At 47.6% G+C, this 19,681-nt stretch overlaps 1 protein-coding gene across 2 annotated transcripts in view; it reads left to right on the top strand.

Annotated features, from left to right (window-relative positions):
• LOC140388168 (coiled-coil domain-containing protein 38-like) overlaps positions 1-19,681 on the top strand; it is a 124,080-nt gene that overhangs the window by 47,395 nt on the left and 57,004 nt on the right. For both annotated transcript variants that reach the window (XM_072471925.1, XM_072471924.1), the window contains one exon: positions 10,643-10,778. In XM_072471925.1, coding sequence (XP_072328026.1) covers positions 10,662-10,778 — 117 coding nt within the window. In that variant the 5' untranslated portion in view covers positions 10,643-10,661. The remainder of the gene's footprint in view (positions 1-10,642; positions 10,779-19,681) is intronic.

The following is a 19,681-nucleotide window of genomic DNA, read 5'->3' as shown; positions in this document are numbered from 1 at the left end:
CCTTTTCTGGCAACATTCTTCCCAAACTACATAACTCCTCATCTCTTACCATATAAAGGTTGACTAGCTCCCGTATCTCTTAATATTGTGACTTCTTTACCTACTCGTCCTGATACACATGAGTAAACTTTACCCACACAAGTAAATTCTTTAAAGTGATCTGGCACCTTCTTATCAATCACCTCTTGATCAGGCTGTACAATCTTTTGCACTTCCTTTGCTTCACTTGGGCTTTCCTTTACCACTTTAACAAACCCCACTGTCTTATCCTGTTTTACCACATCAGCCTTCCCAGTGCTTTTCTTCAACCACGAACATTGTGACTTTACATGGCCTAGTTTATTACAGTGAAAACATTTGAAACGTTTTCCTTTCCATCCTCCTGGATTTCTTTTTTAACCTGAGGTACACTTTCATTATCTCCCATCAGATCACCTTTACCGTTACCACTTGAGTATTTCTCGTGTCCCCAGTTTCTATCCCTCACTAGCTGAAATTGATGTCGGAAACCAAGCTTTGATTTATGAACTAATTCATAATCAACTGCCATTTCTGCTGCTAATCTCACAGTTTTAACCCTCTTCTTCCACATGAGTTCTCACTACATCAGAAATTGAATTTTTAAACTCCTCCAAAATTATAATTTCTCTGAGAGCTTCATACGTTTGATCTATTATCAAAGCCCTTATCCACCTATCAAAATTACTCTTGAGCCTTTCAAACTCCATGAATGTTTGACCAAATTATTTTCTTAAATTTCTAAACCTTTGTCTGTAAGCTTCAGGCACTAGTTCATATGCACCCAAGATGGATTTTTTCACCTCCTCATACATCTCCGATACCTCCTCCGGTAGTGATGCAAACACTTCACTCGCTCTACCTACCAGCTTTGTTTGAATCAGTAATACCCACATGTCTTGTGGCCATTTCATTTGTTTAGCTACCTTCTCAAATGAAATGAAAAAGGCTTCCACCTCCTTCTCATCAAACCTTGGCAATGCTTGGACATATTTAAATAGGTCCCCACCACGCCGTCGACTATGACGTTCTTTCTCACTATCATCATCACCGTTTCCCTTTACGTCTGCCAATTTTAACTGACTGTCATGTTTCATGGCCATTTTCTGAAGTTCAAACTCTCTTTATCTTTTTCCCTGATCTGTATCTCCTTTTCTCTTTTTGTTAAGCTAGGGCTATTCTTTCTTTTCTCCTTTCTTTTCTCCCCTTTTCTTTTTCCTCTCTCTCTTTCTTTTTCTGCCCCCTCTTTCTTTTTCCGCTCTCTCTTTCGTATTCAAGCTGCTTTAACTCTCTCATGTTCCATTTGTTTAATTTGCAACTGAATTTTTGCCATTTCCAATGAGTCAAACTATTTCAGGCAACTTTAAATGCTTAGCCACTGCCATAATTACCTTATCTTTTCGCATTTTGTCAGGTAATGTTAACTGCAATGTCTTTGCCAAATCTAACAGTCTGCTTTTAGTCTCTGTCCATAAGGTACTGCGTGTGACCGTCTCCACCCCCAAAAACTTCAGAGCCTCTGAAAGAGCCATTGTCCACAACACACACCCCACTTAAACTAGAATACCGCACCTGAAAAGCAACCACAATATGCTCACCCCTCACTGTCTTTTAAGTTCACTAAGCCAATCCAATAGATAGACTTTTATCCTCCTCGAGCCGCCAGTTATGGGCCAGGATTAGGAGAATCCCAAAGTGTATCATGGAGTTCACCTGACCCACAACGTTTAATAGATTGTGGTATGGGGAGCACACGCTCACTCTACAGGTATGGTACAGCAGAAAATGGACCAGTGTTTTTTTAAAATCAAAACCGTGTTTATTCTATGAACTCAAGTTAACCTTTTTAAAACAAACAGTGAATATCTTAGCAACCAGTAAATCAAATACACTCCCCAAAGAATACAACACTAAATAACCTGTATGCTGTCCTTTTAACATCCAAAAGAGTTAACAAACCTTCAAACGGGAGCACATTAGGGTTTACATTCAAGACTGAAAACATTTACAATTCTTCTGAATTCACCAAATGATCCATAGATGGTCTTTTAATGGCAGAGATCAACAGCAGTGCAGCTCACTTTTAACTTCAGATTCAGCTCACTGAAAAACCGACACACCCAAGCCCTCTCAAACTGAAACCCAAAAAGCAGAAGTAAAGGTCAGCTCCACCCACACTCTGACATCACTCCAGTAACATGAGCTGCTCCATTTCTTAAAGGTACATTTCTTAAACACCCATTTCTTAAAGGGTACTCGCACATGACAGACCCTATAGCAGCTGCCCTTGCGGTGCTGGTGGCAGTCCAGGCAGCCAGACGCCGGAAAAGGCGGTGCCAGCAGCGTCAACACGGACCCGAGGAGGCAGTCCATGTGCAAGGGCCCGCCCCACTGCCTGAGGACCTGGTTCCCCGTGGAGGGGCTGGGAGGGGGAAGCCAGCGATGGCGGTCGTTTGAGGAGTTGTCGGATAGCATGTGCGCAGGAGGCTCCACCTCAACAAGGAACTTGGCACTTTGTATGGGACCTGTTCCCGGTGGCCGTGAAGGTCACTGCCGCCCTTAACTACTTTGCCACTGGTTGATTCCAGAAGAGTGGGAACATGTGCGACATTTCACATCCTACAGCCTACAAGTGCATCCGTGAAATCATGGATACCCAAGCATCCGACTATATGAACTTCAAGCTGCACAAAGGCCATCAAGATGCCCAAGCAGAAGGATTCCCTGCCATTGCAGAGATGCCCCAGATCCACGGGTAATTGATGGCATGCATGTCTTATTGCGCACACCTGGGCAACAGGGAATGCCTTTCATTAACTAACAGGAAGGGGTTCCACTCCCTGAATGTTCAACTTTGTACGAGCACCATCTTCAGATCAAGCATGCTTCCAAGAGAGTGTGCGTGTGACAGCTACATGCTGGGACACAGACATCCCTGGCATCTTCGAGGACCACCCCAGGATGACTGGTTGGTTCTGAGATCCTGGCTAATAATAATAGTAATGTTTTATTGTCACAAGTATGAAGTTACTATGAAAAGCCCCTAGTCTCCACATTCCGGCGTCTGTTCGGGTAAGCTGGTACGGGAATTGAACCCACGCTACTAGCAATGTTCTGCATTACAAACCAGCTGTCGAGCCCACTGAGCTAAACCAGCTAATAATACAAGTACATAAGCCGGAGGCCGATGTTGAGACCCGGTATAACAAAACCCTTGTTGCCACTTGTGCTGTCATTGATCGGTGCATCGGACTGCTCAAAATGCGTTTCTCTTGCTTCAACTTCTCTGGTGATGCACTGCAGAACCCCCCCCCCCCGCCCCCGGCAACCTGGCACAGCACCGTGGCAAGTTGCTGGAGGAGGAGACAGAGGGACCTGTGGCATTGCCTGAAGAAGGGGTCAGGACTAGGCTGGAGGACAGCCTGGAGAGGACCCGTGGAAGCAGCACAAGGAAGAAGGCCAGGCGGTGGTAAGGACGCGCATGCCTGGAGGACAAGGGAGGCCCTCATCCTCGCCCACTTCTCATTTGGACGAGGCTTTGCCCATCATCTCGAGCCTCTGTTCTTTCTCTCTTTCCCCCACCTCCCCCCACCCCGACTACCCTGTTCCACCATCCTAGAGTCTGTGGAACATCACTTCAGGGTGTTGGGCCTGTTTTGGCACTGTCAGCAATTCATTATACAAGGCAGGGGGATGATAACCTGCTGTGAGGAAAGCTCGGTGCTCCTCAATCTATACCACGGTCTGACTCCTGGCTTTCTGCTGACAGTGCGCATGCCCATCACCTTCAAGCGGACTGCCTCGGGCTCCTGTTCTAGATCACTGCCATGGGAGGGGGAGGGCAGGGGGAAAGCAGAGGCCAAAAGGGGGTGGGGGAAGCAGGCCTGCCCCTATGCCAAATAACATGACCGAGGCTTCACATGTCTTGAGTGTAACATGTTTTAATTGTGAACATTCAAAACCCTAACTGTTCTCTCTTTTCCCCCCCCCGCCCCCCTCCCCAAGGCAGACTTAGTGATGCTCAACTTTAATGCTCTGCTCAGCCCCTAGTCTTGGTGTATCCCCAGGGTGCACATCAGAGGTAGAGGCTGCTTTACATGCCTTGTGGCCTTTGGTGCCCTAGCGGATGTCCTCTGGAGGCTCTGCTGCCAGTGGGCCCCGGCCACCTTAACGGTGACAGGCAACACTAGCTGACCTGTGCCTGACCCTCTGAAACCCCCGGAGGAAAAGGGTGTCCAGTCTCAACTTGACGGCATCCAGCTGCCTGGCCAGGTTTGCATCTCTGAAAACGTGGAGTAGGTCTCCATGTGGCATAGCTGTGTGCTGCCTGGAGTGTGTTTGGAGGGAGCGTTTTATGTGCTGCTCTGGGGGGTGTCTCCTAGGCCATTGGAGACCCCTGGGTGGTCGGGACACCCAGGGCAGTGCCAGGTTGGCACAGGCAGGGGCTTAGCCCAGGTAGAGGTGGGATTTCTGGGGCCTTCACAAGGCTAAGGGGGGGGGGTCAAAATCGCATAGAGGGCCTGAAAGTAGGGGAAGGGGGGTGGGGGGGGGGGGGGGGGGGGGAACCAGGGCTGCCAGACAAAATGGCGGCCCGATTTGCGAGGAGCCTTTCAGGAAATCCCTCTTAGTGCGGCCTCGGTGGAGAGAAACTCCGAGGTAAACAAAACAGCAAAGTGCCATTGGATAGCGGGATGTTTCTTGGTGCTGCAGCCACCTTGAAGCATACTGCTGAATGTGCCGTTCAGTGGATTATAACGTCCACTGTTTTGTGCCACATGGCTGCTTTTCAACCTTAACCCTATCTTCACTCACTGCCCCCCCAAAAATGATCAAGCTTTGTCTTGAATATACTCAACCTGAGCAAACGGTCGTAGTGAGAAGTGACTGCGAAGGATTCTGGGAGAAGTGGGCTTGCTCACCAAAACTGAGAAGCGGATTGTGGAGGACCCAGTGTCAAAGAATGGTCAAGCCCCAAACATTACATTGCTGTACATTTCCTCCCCCCACACCACCACCTTGAATCAAAAGAGAGAGAGAGAGAGGGGGCTGTTAGATATTGGTTGTAGCTTAGAAAAAGCAGAGCCTCAACAGTGTGTATCTTTTTTTATCCACCCTCCCTGCTGTTGCCCTCCACCCACTCAGCCACCTTTTTTTATTTTTAAGCCCCCAAATGCCCCCACTCCCCTTGCTGACTTAACTATTCTGGAAGAAATCGATAAACTGGTTTCCATTTCCGGGCAAACCCCTCCACAGATCCTCTCAAGGCAAACTTGATTTTTCCATCCCGAGAAACTCTGCGAGGTTGCTCACCCACACCCTCTGGTTCGATGGCCCCGAGTCCCTCCATCCCAACCAGATCTGTCTCCGGGCTACCAAAGAGGAAAAGGCCAAAACGTCAGTCTCTCTCGTCCCTGGACAAAGATTGCCATTTCTGGACTCGGGACCATCTTCACCCTCGTACATCACATCAGCGAACCTCTGCCAGAATCCCTCCAGCTTCGGACAGACTCAAAACATGTGGACATGGTTAGTAGGCCCACCGCCCACACCTAGTCTCCATCCGCTCAAAAAACCTGTTCATTCTAGCCACCATCATATGTGCCCTGTGAACTACTTTAAATTGGTGAGGCTAAGCCTAGTGCATGAAGAGGATGCATTTACCCTTCTCGGAGCCTCCTCCCATAGCCTGGCCTCCAGCACACTCCCCAGCACTTCCTTCCACTTAGCTTCTCCTATCAGGGCACCCTCCCAGTCCATTAACTCTTTATGAATCTTCAGGTCAGGAAAAGACGGTATCTGTTTCTTCATATAGTCCCAGACCTGTGAGTACCGGAACCCATTCCGCTGGACAGCTCATACTCCTCTACCAACCCCTCCAAGCGCGACAAGGTGTCGTTTCTCTCCCCCCCCCCCCCCCCTGGTTCTCAGAACCCCGCATCCAGCCCCCCCGGAACAAAGCTGTGGTTCCCTCCAATTGGAGCCCAAACTAGGGGCCCTCCTGCCTTGGGTGCTGCCGCCATTGTGCCCACACCATCAGGGCTCGTGAGACCCGCAGAGATGTCAACAACAGTGACCCCAAGCGAGTGCCCTTGCGCAAAGGTGCATCCATCTGCTCCCATACTGACCCCTCCTCCACTACCCAGTTCCTTACCATGGCTATGTTTGTTGCACAATAATAGTTCATTAAATTTGGCACTGTCAGCCTGCATGCCCCCGCTCCAACAGCACCTTCTTGCCTGAGGGATTTACCATACAAGAGGGAGAGCGGTTTGTGGAACATTTGTACAAAGAGGGTGGTCACTTCACTTTGATAGGCAAGGAAGGAGGAGTGTAGGGATAGAAGTAGAGTTGGTGACCATTTTCGAAAGGAGAAGAACAGCAGGTCCAGGAAACCCAGGACTCCTTGGAATTGTCTAATAGGTATGAAATTTTAGATGCCTATAAAGTGAGCAACACGACAGAGTCAGGATAGAGGACTCAAGGGGGAAACCACAATACCTTGTGCCTGAGGCTACTCTGGGAAAAGAGGGGAGGCTGATCGGCAGATTAAAAAGATATAGTAGTGGGTGACTCAATAGTTCGAGGGATAGACGGTCTAGTTTGCAGCCTAGATAGTGATTCCCATATAGTGTATTGCCTTGAAGATGCAAGGGTTTGGGGCATAACAGATCAGTTGGACCAACGTCTGGAAAGGAGGGTGAACAACCAGAGGTTATGTTTCATGTGGGAACCAACAACATAGGGAGAGCCCCCCATCTGATCCATAAACCCCCTAAGTACCTTGGCCGCCGCCGGCCTCTTTCCAGTCCTTGATTTGGAGCGGTCTAGTGCTGGATCCAACACTGTATTGAAGTCCCCTCCCATTATCAGGCCTCCTATCTCCAGGTCCGGAATGCACCCCAACATGCGCTTCATGAATCCTGCATCATGTAAGTGGGAGGAGGAGTTGGGAGAGGAGATCGAAGAGGGGACGTGGGCAGATGCCCTAGGGAGGGTGAACTCTTCCTCTTCATGCGCGAGGCTCAGCCTCATACAGTTTAAGGTGCTGCACAGGGCACACATGACCGGGACAAGGATGAGCCGGTTCTTTGGGGGTGAGGACAGGTGTGTTAGGTGCTCAGGGAGCCCAGCAAATCATACCCATATGTTCTGGGCATGCCCAGCACTGGAGGAATTTTGGAAGGGCGTAGCGAGGACGGTGTCGAGGGTGGTAGGATCCAGGGTCAAACCGGGCTGGGGGCTCGCAATATTTGGGGTGGCAGGGGAGCCGGGAGTGCAGGAGGCGAAAGAGGCCGGAATTCTGGCCTTTGCGTCCCTGGTAGCCCGGCGAAGGATTCTCCTTCAGTGGAAAGATACGAGGCCCCCAAGCGTGGAATCCTGGATCAGCGATATGGCAGGGTTCATTAAATTGGAGAGGGTGAAATTCGCCTTGAGAGGGTCGGTACAAGGGTTCTTTAGGCGGTGGCAACCGTTCTTAGACTTTCTGGCAGAACGCTAGACATTGGTCAATGGCAGCAGCAGCTCAGGGGGTGGGGGGGGGGGGTTTACTTTATTTTTGTTTATGTTATTTACACTGGAAGGGTCTGAGGGGGTGTATACACCTGTTGTCTTAAGTCGGGGTGTTAATGTTAATTTATTATTCAGGTACGGGGGGGAGGGGTTTGGGGGGGTTGCTTTTTTAGATTGTGTTTTGTACTTAACCCTGTTGGGTTCTTTTTTCTTTCTCATTTTGTTACTGATATTTTATGAAAACCTTTAATAAAAATTATTTTTTTAAAAAATGAATCCTGCATCATCCCAGTTCGGGGCGTATACGTTTACCAACACCACCCACATCCCTTGCAGCCTACCGCTCACCATTACATATCGCCCTCCATTGTCCGCTACAATAGTCTTGGCCTCAAATGACACCCGCTTTCCCACCAATATTGCCACCCCTCTATTCTTCGCGTCCAGTCCCGAGTGGAATACCTGTCCTACCCATCACTTTCTTAGCCTGACCTGGTCCGCCACCTTCAGGTGTGTCTCTTGGAGCATGGCCACGTCCGCCTTCAGTCCCTTTAAGTGCGCGAACACTCGAGCCCTCTTCACCGGCCCATTCAGGCCCCTCACATTCCACGTTATCAGCCGGATTGGAGGGGCTCTCACCCCCCCACGCCCCGCCGACTAGCCATCTCCTTTTCTGGGCCAGTCCCGTGTCCACGCCTCCCTCACCCTCCAGTCCCCAGAGGGGGGATCCCCATCCCGACCACCTCTTCTGTGTCCCATTCCCTTTCGGCCACTGCAGCAGCAACCCTTTATCCCCCCCCTCCCCTCCCCCCCGCTAGACCCCTGTCTCGCTATTTTGCTCCCCCCCCCCCCCATGTCACTCCCGTAAGTCAGCTGACGCCTGCTGACCCCGGCTTCCCCCGCTGTCCCATTGACCTCCCCACGTGGGAGTCTCCCAATCCATATGCATTCCTTCGTTCCCCTTCCCGCCTTTCTTCCCGCGCGCGGGAAAACACCCCGCGCTTTCCAAAGCCCGCTCCGCCCCCTCTGGCGCAGCTCCTGTCGCGGCCTTGTCTCTCTCCCCCAGCCCATGTAACATTTCCTGCGCGTGATTGACCCCCTATATACAACCATCACACATCAAACCTCAAACATCCCCCCTACCCTCACAAACACTCAGTTAGAGTCCAACTTTTCGGCTTGTACAAAGGTCCACGCCTCTTCAGGCGTTTCTAAGTAATACTGTTGGCCCTTGTCTGTGAACCACAGTCGCGCTGGCTGCAGCATTCCGAATTTCACTTCTTTCCGGTACAACGCCGCTTTGGCCCGGTTGAAACCCGCTCTCCGCTTTGCAACCTCCGTGCTCCAGTCCAGGTATATTTGGATCTCTGCATTGTCCCACTTACTGCTCCGCTCCTTCTTGGCCCATCTCAGGACCCACTCTCTGTCCGTGAACCGGTGGAACCTCACCACCATCGCCCTTGGCGGCTCATTTGCCTGGGGCTTCTTCGCCAGCACCCGATGTGCCCCGTCCAACTCCAACGGCCTCGAAGGGGCCTTCGTGCCCATCATCACCTCGAGCATCGTGCTTGCGTATGCCCCGGCATCAGCCCCCTCCACTCCCTCAGGGAGACCCAGGATTCGCAGATTCTTTCTCCTCGACCTGTTCTCCAGGTCTTCGAGTCTTCCCGCCCACCTCTTGTGTAGCGCCTTGTTCTGCTCCACTCTCACCGCCAGGCCCACGAGCTCGTCCTCGTTCTGACTGACTCCTTTCTGTACCTCCTGGATCTTAGCTTCGTGGACCTTCTGGGTGATCCCGAGTCCTTCAATTGCCGAAAGCATAGGCGCCAACATCTCGCTGCGCATCTCCTCGTGCTGCTCCTCGAAGCAGCGCTTGATGAACTCCTGCAGCTCCCCTTTGTTCCTGGCCACCGCCATTTTGATTTCTTTCCCTCGCTTCTCCCGTTGCTCCAGTGCCGCTCCTTTGGCCGTTACACTTCTGGTCCGTTTAAAAAGTCTATGGAAACTCCTGAAAAAGGTCTGAGAGTCAGTTCCAGACGGGAGCTGCCGAATCCGTGACCTACTCCTCCATGGCTGCCACCGGAAGCCTCGTCCCTGCTTCTTCAATGGCCTTGGTAGATCTTTTCACAGTTGTTCCCTCTGCTGCTAGAATTCACCTTTGATAGAGTCAAGTCAGATTGCAGCTTTAAGCTTGCCCTTCCCCCGCCTGCATGCTGGAAGAGGCTTTTGTCTAAACCTGCAGCCAAAGCCAAATCTTTTACTGTTTCTGCCGGTTCTGGTAGCCAAAAGACATAACATTCCTGGGGGACACTGTCAGGAGAATGCTGCAGTCTTTTTGCCACACCGAGAAATGCCAAACAAATGCCGTGGGGGCCCTGTAAAAGAGCCCAAAAGTCCGTTCCAAGTGGGAGCTACCGAATATGCGACCTAGCTCTGCATAGCTGCACCCGGAAGTCCCAGGTTCTAATTATTGACATGCTGTTGAAGCTTTTCCTCTTGCACTCAGCAGGGCAGACACAAGAATCCCAAATTTCAAAGGGAGCAACAATTTATACTGCGTGAGAAAAGGGTGCTGACTTGTTGGCAAGTCAGCTCTGATTGGTCGAGACATTTCCGTGGATAATGCACTAGGAAACTATTCTCCCCTATGTTTTTGTTTGTCTGCAAGCAGGACAAACATGCCCATGCATCTTTTTTGAATTAAACAAAGATTTCAACAGCATTGTCTCTTTTTCAGCAGTACCTTAATGTCCAATTATCTAGTGAGCTTAACCCAAAAACCAGCAACATGAACGTTGAATCACATAGTTTAATCATTCAATTTTAACAATCAAAATCAGCCTTTGAGGATTTTGTCATGACTGTTCCAATTGCTCATTTATCTTGGAATCTCGCCACAACCTCACTGCAGTTAGAGTCTTCATTTATTTGACAATAAGTTTTCCGGAGTATATACAGTGTATATTTTGATTGAATAATGTTATTTATGCACAGACAAAACACAGAACCAGTGCCTTGGACTAGTGGTTACCAAAGAGATAGCTGGTCCTTTGGCCAGTAATGAGGACTGAAAGTCAAAAATACTCGTGACTAATAAGGTTATGTAACCCTATAGGAAAAATAAAATACATTGTATGAAGATTCAAGTTAAAAGAATTGAAGATACCATTGAGAAAGTGGAAAGTGAAATCGCAAATATAAAGTTTCTCACCAAGGTGTTCTCCTGGGGGGTGTCCACCGGTGAAGATAAGGTAAGGACTGCATTTTCAATTCTTGTTCCTATGTCCACTCTCATTGTAAACACTGAATAAGAATGTTAATGGCACCTGAAGTTTGCTGAAATGTCAGCGATTAATTAATAGTACTACAGATGCAATAGTATTACTGCACCAATTGTACAAAGATATAGAAGTTTTGCATCCAGCAAGCAGCTCTCAAAAGGGTCACATGTCCAACCTGTGGCATGCTCGCAAATAGCAGATTTCTAAAACAAGATCAATCTCAACGTTGTCCTCCAGCAGTTCTCTTCTCCTCTGTCATCCAGCTGGTTGGGACTGCACACGCCTACAAAGAACAAACCAAGAACAAAGAAAAGTACAACACAGGAACAGGCCCTTCGGCCCTCCAAGCCTGCGCCGACCATGCTGCCCATCTAAACTAAAATCTTCTACACTTCCTGGGTCCGTATCCTTCTATTCCCATCCTATTCACCTGAGGAAGGAGCAGCGCTCCGAAAGCTAGTGACATCGAAACAAACCTGTTGGACTTTAACCTGGTGTTGTAAGACTTCTTACCATCCTATTCATGTATTTGTCAAAATGCCCCTTAAATATCACTATCGCCCCTGCTTCCACCACCTCCTCCAGTAGCGAGTTCCAGGCACCCACTACCCTCTGTGTAAAAAGACTTGCCTCGTACATCTCTAAACCTTGCCCCTCGCACCTTAAACCTATGCCCTCGAGTAATTGACCCCTCCACCCTGTGAAAAAGTCTCTGACCATCCACTCTGTCTATGCCCCTCAGAATTTTGTAGACCTCTATCAGGTCGCCCCTCAACCTCCGTCGTTCTAGTGAGAACAAACCGAGTTTATTCAACCTCTCCTCTAAGTTTATGCCCTCCATACCAGGCAACATCCTGGTAAATCTCTTCTCCACCCTCTCTAAAGTTTCTCGTAGTGTGGTGACCAGAGTTGAACACTATACTCCAAGTGTGGCCTAACTAAGGTTCTATACAGCTGCAACATGACTTGCCAATTTTTATACTCAATGCCCCGGCCAATGAAGGCAAGCATGCCATATGCCTTCTTGACTACCTTTTCCACCTGTGTTGCCCCTTTCAGTGACCTGTGGACCTGTACACCTAGATCTCTCTGACTGTCAATACTCTTGAGGGTTCTCCCATTCACTTTACATTCCCTACCTGTATTAGATACCATTCATATCCATCCAGTCATGCCAGAGAAAGAGTGGAGCCCCAAGGATCTATTCTTGGCCCCGTCCTGCCTCATTATCAGCATCATCTGAAAATACATCATATTGCGTTGGCAACACCCGCCTCTGCCTCACTACCAACTGTCTTGACCCTGCCACTGTCCTTGATTTGCCACATTGCTTGTCTGGTGTTCATTGCTCGGCAAGTAGAACGTACCTCTGCCTAAATATCAGGAAGACCAAAACCATTGGCTGGAGTTTTCTGGCTTCCTTGGAGTGTGTTTTCCGGTGGCAGAGGTGGCTCACCATTAGCTCTCGGCAGGATCATCTAGCCCCACCAAGGGCTATGCCGTTTTGTATGGTTCATCCGCCACGTCGCCAGGGAACCTGCCGCAGGGGTCGCCAAAGAAATGGCAGAGGAACTGAATAGTTACTTTGCATCAATCTTCACGGTGGAAGACACCAGATGGATGCCAGAGCTCCAGGAGAATCAGGGGACCTAGGTGAGTGCAGTGGCCATCACTTCGGTGAAGGTTCTGGAGGAACTGAAAGGTCTGAAAGTGAATAAATCACCTGGACTACACCCCAGGGTCCTAAAAGAGATAGCTGAGGAGATTGTGGACGCATTGGTGACGATCTTTCAGGAATCACTGGAGGCAGGAAGGGTAGCAGAGGACTGGTAAGTGGCTAATGTAACACCGCTGTTTAAGAAGGGAGGGAGGCAGAAGACTGGAAATTATAGGCCGGTTAGCCTGACTTCGGTCATTGGTAAGATTTTAGAGTCCATTAGTAAAGATGAGATTGAAGAGTACTTGGAAGTGCATGATAAAATAGTACTGAGTCAGCACGGCTTTGTCAAAGGGAGGTCATGTCTGACAAATCTGTTGCAGTTCTTTGAGGAGGTAACAGGGAGAGACAACGGAGAACCAATGGACGTGATTTATTTCGATTTCCAGAAGGCCTTTGACAAGGTGCCGCACAGGAGACTTCCCATGACGTGTAAGTGTAAGATCCTGGCATGGATAGAGAATTGGCTGACTGGCAGAAGGCAGAGAGTGGGGATAAAGGGGTCTTTTTCAGGATGGCAGCCGGTGACTAGTGGTGTGCCTCGGGCCTTCTGTGCTGGGACCACAACTTTTCATAATATACATTAATGGTCTGGAAGAAGGAACTGAAGGCACTGTTGCTAACTTTGCAGATGATACAAAGATCAGTAGAGGGACAGGTAGTATTGAGGAAGCAGGGGGGTTGCAGAAGGATTTGGACAAGCTAGTAGAGTGGGCAATGAAGTGGCAGAAATGCACTTTGAAAGGAGGAATGGAGGCATAGACTATATTCTAAATGGGGAAATGTTTAGGAAATCAGAAGCATAAAGGCACTTGGGAGTCCTTGTGCAAGATTCTCTTAAGATTAACGTGCAGGTTCAGTCGGCAGTTAGGAAGGCAAATACAATGTTAGCATTCATGTCGAGAGGACAAGAGTACAAGAGCAGGGATGTACGTCTGAGGCTTTATAAGGCTCTGGTCAAACCCCATTTGGAGTATTGTGAGCGGTTTTGGGCCCCGTATCTAAGGAAGGATGTATTGGCCTTGGAAAGGGTCTAAAGAAGGTTCACAAGAATGATACCTAGAATGAAGAGCTTGGCGTATGAGGAACGGTTGAGGACTCTTGGTCTGTACTTGTTGGAGTTTAGAAGGATATGGGGGGGATCTCATTGAAACTTACAGGATACTGCGCGGCCTGAATAGAGTAGATGTGGAGAGGATAGAACCAGAGAACACAATCTCAGACTAAAGGGGCGATCCTTTAAAACAGGGATGAGGAGGAATTTCTTCAGCCAGAGGGTGATGAATCTGTGGAACTCTTTACCGCAGAAGGCTGTAGAGGCCAAATCACTGAGTGTCTTTATGTCATGGGAATGTCACTTTAAGAAATGTTTGTCTGCTCAAGTGGCTGCAGTGATGTCAGAGTGTCGGTATGCTGAGCTCTGGCTCTTTTTTTAGTTTCGCTTTGAGGAAAAGCTTGGGTGTGTCTGTGTTTTTTAGTTTCGTTTTAGTTTTGGAGAAGCAGCAATCACAGCAAGATATGTGTGAATCTCTGCAAGCTTATGAATGTCCATTTGGTGATTTCAACGTGGTAACTGTTCTCAGTAGGGAAGTTAAGCCTGATGTCTTTCTGTACAACGGGCTATTTTTGTCTTATGGATGTTAAAAGGAAAGTTTAAGGATTACTTAGAACGTTGTATTCTTTGGGCGGTGTTTTTAAATTGATGGTTGCGAAGATGTTCACTGTATGTTTTAAAAAGGTTAGCTGAGTTCATAGATGAAACATTGTTTTACTTTAAAAATTACTTTTAAATTTCTGCTGCACCACACTTGTAGAGTGGGCTATCTGCTCCCCATACCACAATCTATTAAAAGTTGTGGGTCAGGTGAACTCCATGATGCACTTTGGGGTTCTCTAAACCCTGGCCCATAACAAATTGGGAGCTTGAGGGGGATAAAAGTCTATCTATTGGATTTTGGATTGGCTTAGTGAACTTAAAGACAGTGAGGGGTGAGCATATTGTGGTTGCTTTTCAGGTGTGGTATTTCAGTTTAAGTAGGGAGTGTGTTGTGGACAATGGCTCTTTCAGAGGCTCTGAAGTTTTTGGGAGTGGAGACGGCCACACGCAGTATCTACGGACAGAGACTAAAAACAGGATTTTAGAGTTGGCAAAAACATTGCAATTACATTACCTGACAAAATGCGAAAAGATGAGGTAATTATGGCGGTGGCTAAGCATTTAAAATTGCCTGAGATACAGTTTGACTCATTGGAAATGGCAAAAATTCAGTTACAAATTAAACAAATGGAACATGAGAAAGAATTAAAGCAGCTTGAGTACGAAAGAGAGAGAGAGGAAAAAGAAAAGGAGACAGAAGAAAGGAGAAAAGAAAGAATAGCCCTAGCAGAACAAAAAGAATGAGAAAGGGAGATACAGATCAGGGAAAAAGATAAAGAGAGAGAGTGTGAACGTCAGAAAATGGCTTCAGAAAGGGAAACATACAGTTGGAGGTTAGTGATGAGGATAGTGAGAAAGAGCATCATGGTCGAAGACTTGGTGGGGATCTATTTAAATATGTCCACGCAGTGCCAAGGTTTGATGAGAAGGAGGTAGAAGCCTTTTTCATTTTATTTGAGAAGGTAGCTAAACAAATGAAATGGCCACAGGACAAAGCTGGTAGGTAGGACTAGTGAAGTGTTTGCATCACTATCGGAGGAGGTTTCTGGGACGTATGAGGAGGTGAAAAAATCCATCTTAGGTACATATGAACTAGTACCTGAAGCCTACAGACAAAGGTTTAGAAATTTAAGGAAAGAATTTGGTCAAACATACATGGAGTTTGCAATTTTGATAGTTGGATATGGGCTTTGAAAATAGACCAAACGTATGAAGCTCTCAGAGAAATTATACTTTTGGAGGAGTTTAAAAATTCAATTCCTGATGTAGTGAGAACTCATGTGGAAGAGCAGAGAGTTAAAACTGCGAGATTAGCCGCAGACTTGGGAAATAAACTAGGCCATGTAAAGTCACAGTGTTGGTGGTTGAAGAAAAGCACTGGGAAGGCTGATGTGGTAAAACAGGATAAGGCAGTGGGGTTTGTTAAAGTGGTAAAGGAAAGCCCAAGTGAAGCGAAGGAGGTGCAAAAGATTGTACAGCCTGATCAAGAGGTGATTAATAAGAAGGTTCCAGATCTCTTTAAAGAATTTCCTTGTGTGGGTAAAGTTTACTCATGTGTACCAGACAGAGCAGGTAAAGAAGTCACAATTTTAAGAGATACCGGAACTAGCCAATCTTTAATGGTAAGAGATGAGGAGTTATGTAGTTTGGGAGGAATATTGCAAGAAAAAGTGGTAATATGTGGAATTCAGGGTGAGAAGAGTAGTGTTCCATTATATAAGGTAAGGTTGGAAAGTCCTGTGAAGAGTGGTGAAGTGGTAGTTGGAGTAATAGAGAAACTATCTTGTCCAGGAATACAGTTTATCTTGGTTAATGATATAGCTGGATCACAGGTGGGAGTGATATGCCTACTGTGGTTGATAAGCCAGTGGAAAATCAGACAACTGAAGCGTTGAAGGACGAGTATCCTGGGATTTTTCCGGATTGTGTAATAACAAGGTCGCAAAGTCACAGGTTAAGACAAGAGGAGAAATCAAAGAGTGAAGATGAAGTTGAAGTGCAATTATCAGAAACGATTTTTGATCAGATGGTTGAAAAAGAACAAGAACAGGTGGAGGATGAGGCGGACATTTTTAGTTCAGGAAAATTGGAGGAGTTACAACAGAAAAATGTAGAAATAAACCGGATGTATCAGAAAGCATACACGGAAGAGGAATCTGAGTGTATCCCAGAGTGTTATAACCATAAAAGTGATGTCTTGATGAGAAAATGGAGACCTTTACATATGCAGGCGGATGAAAAGTGGGCAAAGGTTCATCAAGTAGTATTGCCGGTAGGGTATAGAAAGGAGGTGTTGTGAGTTGCACATGAGATACCAGGGGAGGTCATTTGGGAGTAAGGAAAACTCAAGCTAAAATACAAAAACAATTTTATTGGCCTGGACTACATAAAGATGTAGTTAAATTTTATCGATCATGTCACACATGTCAAGTGATAGTGAAACCTCACTCAGTGTTAAAACCAGCGCCCTTAATACCTATTCCAGCATTTGAGGAACCTTTTACAAGGGTCTTAATTGATTACGTAGGACGGCTTCCTAAAACGAAAAGTGGGAATCAATATCTTTTGACTATAATGGATATGTCTACTAGGTTTCCAGAGGCCATTCCAGTACGTAGTATTACAGCTAAAAAGATTGTGGAGGAGTTATTTCAATTCTTTACTAGATATGGACGACCCACAGAAATACAATCGGATCAAGGATCAAATCTTACCTCGAGGTTATTCAAAGAAGTTATGGATAGCTTAGGAATAAAACTTTATTTATTTATTTATTTTTATAAATTTAGAGTACCCAATTCATTTTTTCCAATTAAGGGGCAATTTAGTGTGGTCAATCCGCCTAGCCTGCACATCTTTGAGGGCGAAACCCACGGGGAGAAATTGCAAACTCCACATGGACAGTTACCCAGAGCCGGGATCGAACCTGGGACCTCGGCGATGTGAGGCAGCAGTGCTACTCACTGCGCCACCGTGCTGCCCTGGAATAAAACAATTTAAATCAACTGCGTACCATCCAGACATTAAAGAAGACAATGTTGAGGGCTTATTGTCAAGATTATCCAGAGGATTGGGATAAAGGAATTCCATTCGTACTGTTTGCAATTAGGGATGCACCTAATGAGTCAACCAAATTCAGTCCTTTTGAACTAATTTTTGGTCATGAGGTAAGAGGACCACTTAAATTGATTAAGGAAAAATTGGTGAATGAGAAATCAGAATTTACATTATTGGATTACGTGTCAAATTTTAGGGAACGATTAAATAGAGCAGGGGAATTGGCAAGACAACATTTAAACATTGCACAACGTGATGAAACGGGTAGCGGACAAGAAATCCAAAGTTCGTAGTTTTGCCTATGGAGATAAAATTTTAGTATTGTTACCAGTGGTAGGTGAACCTTTAAAAGCAAGGTTTTGTGGACCTTATCAGATTGAAATGAAATTAAGTGAGGTGAATTCATAGATATCATAGAATTTCCAGTGCAGAAGGTGGCCATTCGACCCGTCGGGTCTGCAGCGGCTCTTGGAAAGAGCACCCTACCCAAGGTCAACACCTCCACCCTATCCCCATAACCCAGTAACCCCACCCAACACTAAGGGCAATTTTTGACACTAAGGGCAATTTATCATAGCCAATCCACCTAACCTGCACATCTTTGGACTGTGGGAGGAAATCGGAGCACCCGGAGGAAACCCACGCACACACGGGGAGGATGTGCAGACTCCCCACAGACAGTGATCCAAGCCGGAATCGAACCTGGACCCTGGAGCTGTGAAGCAATTGTGCTATCCACAATGCTACCATGCTGGTAGCAACTGGAAATTATGTGGTAAGAACGCCAGATAGAAGGAAAACTCACTGAGTGTGTCATGCGAATATGCTTAAAAGGTACTTTGAAAGGGACGGAGAGAAAAAGGAGGGGGTTTTAATGATCCTAACTCAAAGTGACGAACCAAATCCAGATGACTGTGAATTTGACATACCTCATTAAATTGGAAAACGAGGATGTTCTTAAAAATTGGGATAAATTGCTGAGTTAACTTCCAGAGGAAAAACGGACTGACCTGAAAGAGTTATTGATATCACATGGGCAAGTTTGTGGAGATAAATTGGGAAGTACTAAAATGGCTATACATGATGTAGATGTGGGAAATGCTGTTCCAATCAAACAACATCCATATGGACTTAACCCTTTAAAATTGGCACAGGTTAACAAAGAGATTGAAAGTATGATTTAAAATGGCATTATTGAAGTGGGTTTCAGCAAATGGAGCTCCCCATAGTGATGGTAGCAAAACCGGACGGTACCCAATGGTTGTGTGGACTATAGAAAGGTTAATGCAGTTACAAGAACGGACTCTTATCCTATCCCACGTTTGGAGGATTGCATTGAGAAGGTGGGACAATCAGCTTTTATTTCCAAACTGGATTTACTTAAAAGTTACTGGCAGGTACCTTTATCCGAAAGGAGATTTCAGGGTTTTGTGACTCCAGATGGTATGTACCAATTCAAAGTTATGCCATTTGGCATGAAAAACGTCCCAGCCACATTTCAACGGTTAACTAACAAAGTCGTTTCAGGATTACCTAATTGATCGAGGCGGAAGAATCTGCGGATTCTGGGCCTCCTAGAGGGGCTGGAGGGGCCGGGCGTGGGGGCCTATGTGGTCACCATGTTGAACTCGCTGATGGGAGCGGGGTCCTTCCAGGGGCCCCTGGAGCTGGAAGGGGCCCATAGAGTGTTGGTGAGGAGGCCCAAGGTTAACAAGCCTCCGCGGGCGGTGCTGGTACGGTTCCATCGGTTCATCGATCGGGAGTGTGTGCTCAGGTGGGCCAAGAAGGAGAGGAGCAGCAGGTGGTAGAAGGCAGAGGTTCGAATATACCAGGACTGGAGTGCAGAGGTGGTGAAGAGGAGGGCCGGGTACAATCGAGTGAAGGCGGTGCTGCACAGGAAGGGGGTGAAGATTGACATGTTACAGCCGGCGCGACTGTGGGTTACCTACAAGGACCGGCACCATTATTTTGAGTCTCCGGAGGAGGCGTAGGCCTTTGTTCAGGCTAGGATTGTTTCCCACGCTTAGAATGGAGGGGTGAGGGGGAGAGCCTGTGGATGGGGAGCGGGAGAGGAGGGTGTGCCACACAATGGGAGGAGTCAAAGGGGAGGCGGGAGTGGCCGGGGTCAGCAGGAGTCAGCTGACGTGCGTAAGTGCAATGGGGGGAGTAAACCAGCTAGGATGGGAATCGAGTTGCTGCTGCTAAGGTCAAGGAGGAGCTGGAGCGAGTGGGGGGGGGGGTCGAGACAGCGGTATGCCGCTGTGGGGAACGGGCCGGGTGTGGGGTGCGGGCGCGTGGCTGGCCGAGGAGGGGTCATGGCTAGTCGGCGGGGGAGGGGGGGGCGGGTAGCCCCCTGATCCGGCTGATAACCTGGAATGTAAGGGGACTGAATGGGCCAGTTAAGCGGGCCTGCGTTTTCGCGCACCTGAAGGGGCTCAAGGC

Source organism: Scyliorhinus torazame, chromosome 13 (assembly GCF_047496885.1).
Source record: "Scyliorhinus torazame isolate Kashiwa2021f chromosome 13, sScyTor2.1, whole genome shotgun sequence".
NCBI classification, from domain to species: domain Eukaryota; kingdom Metazoa; phylum Chordata; class Chondrichthyes; order Carcharhiniformes; family Scyliorhinidae; genus Scyliorhinus; species Scyliorhinus torazame.
This window is presented reverse-complemented; position numbering and strand designations above follow the sequence as displayed.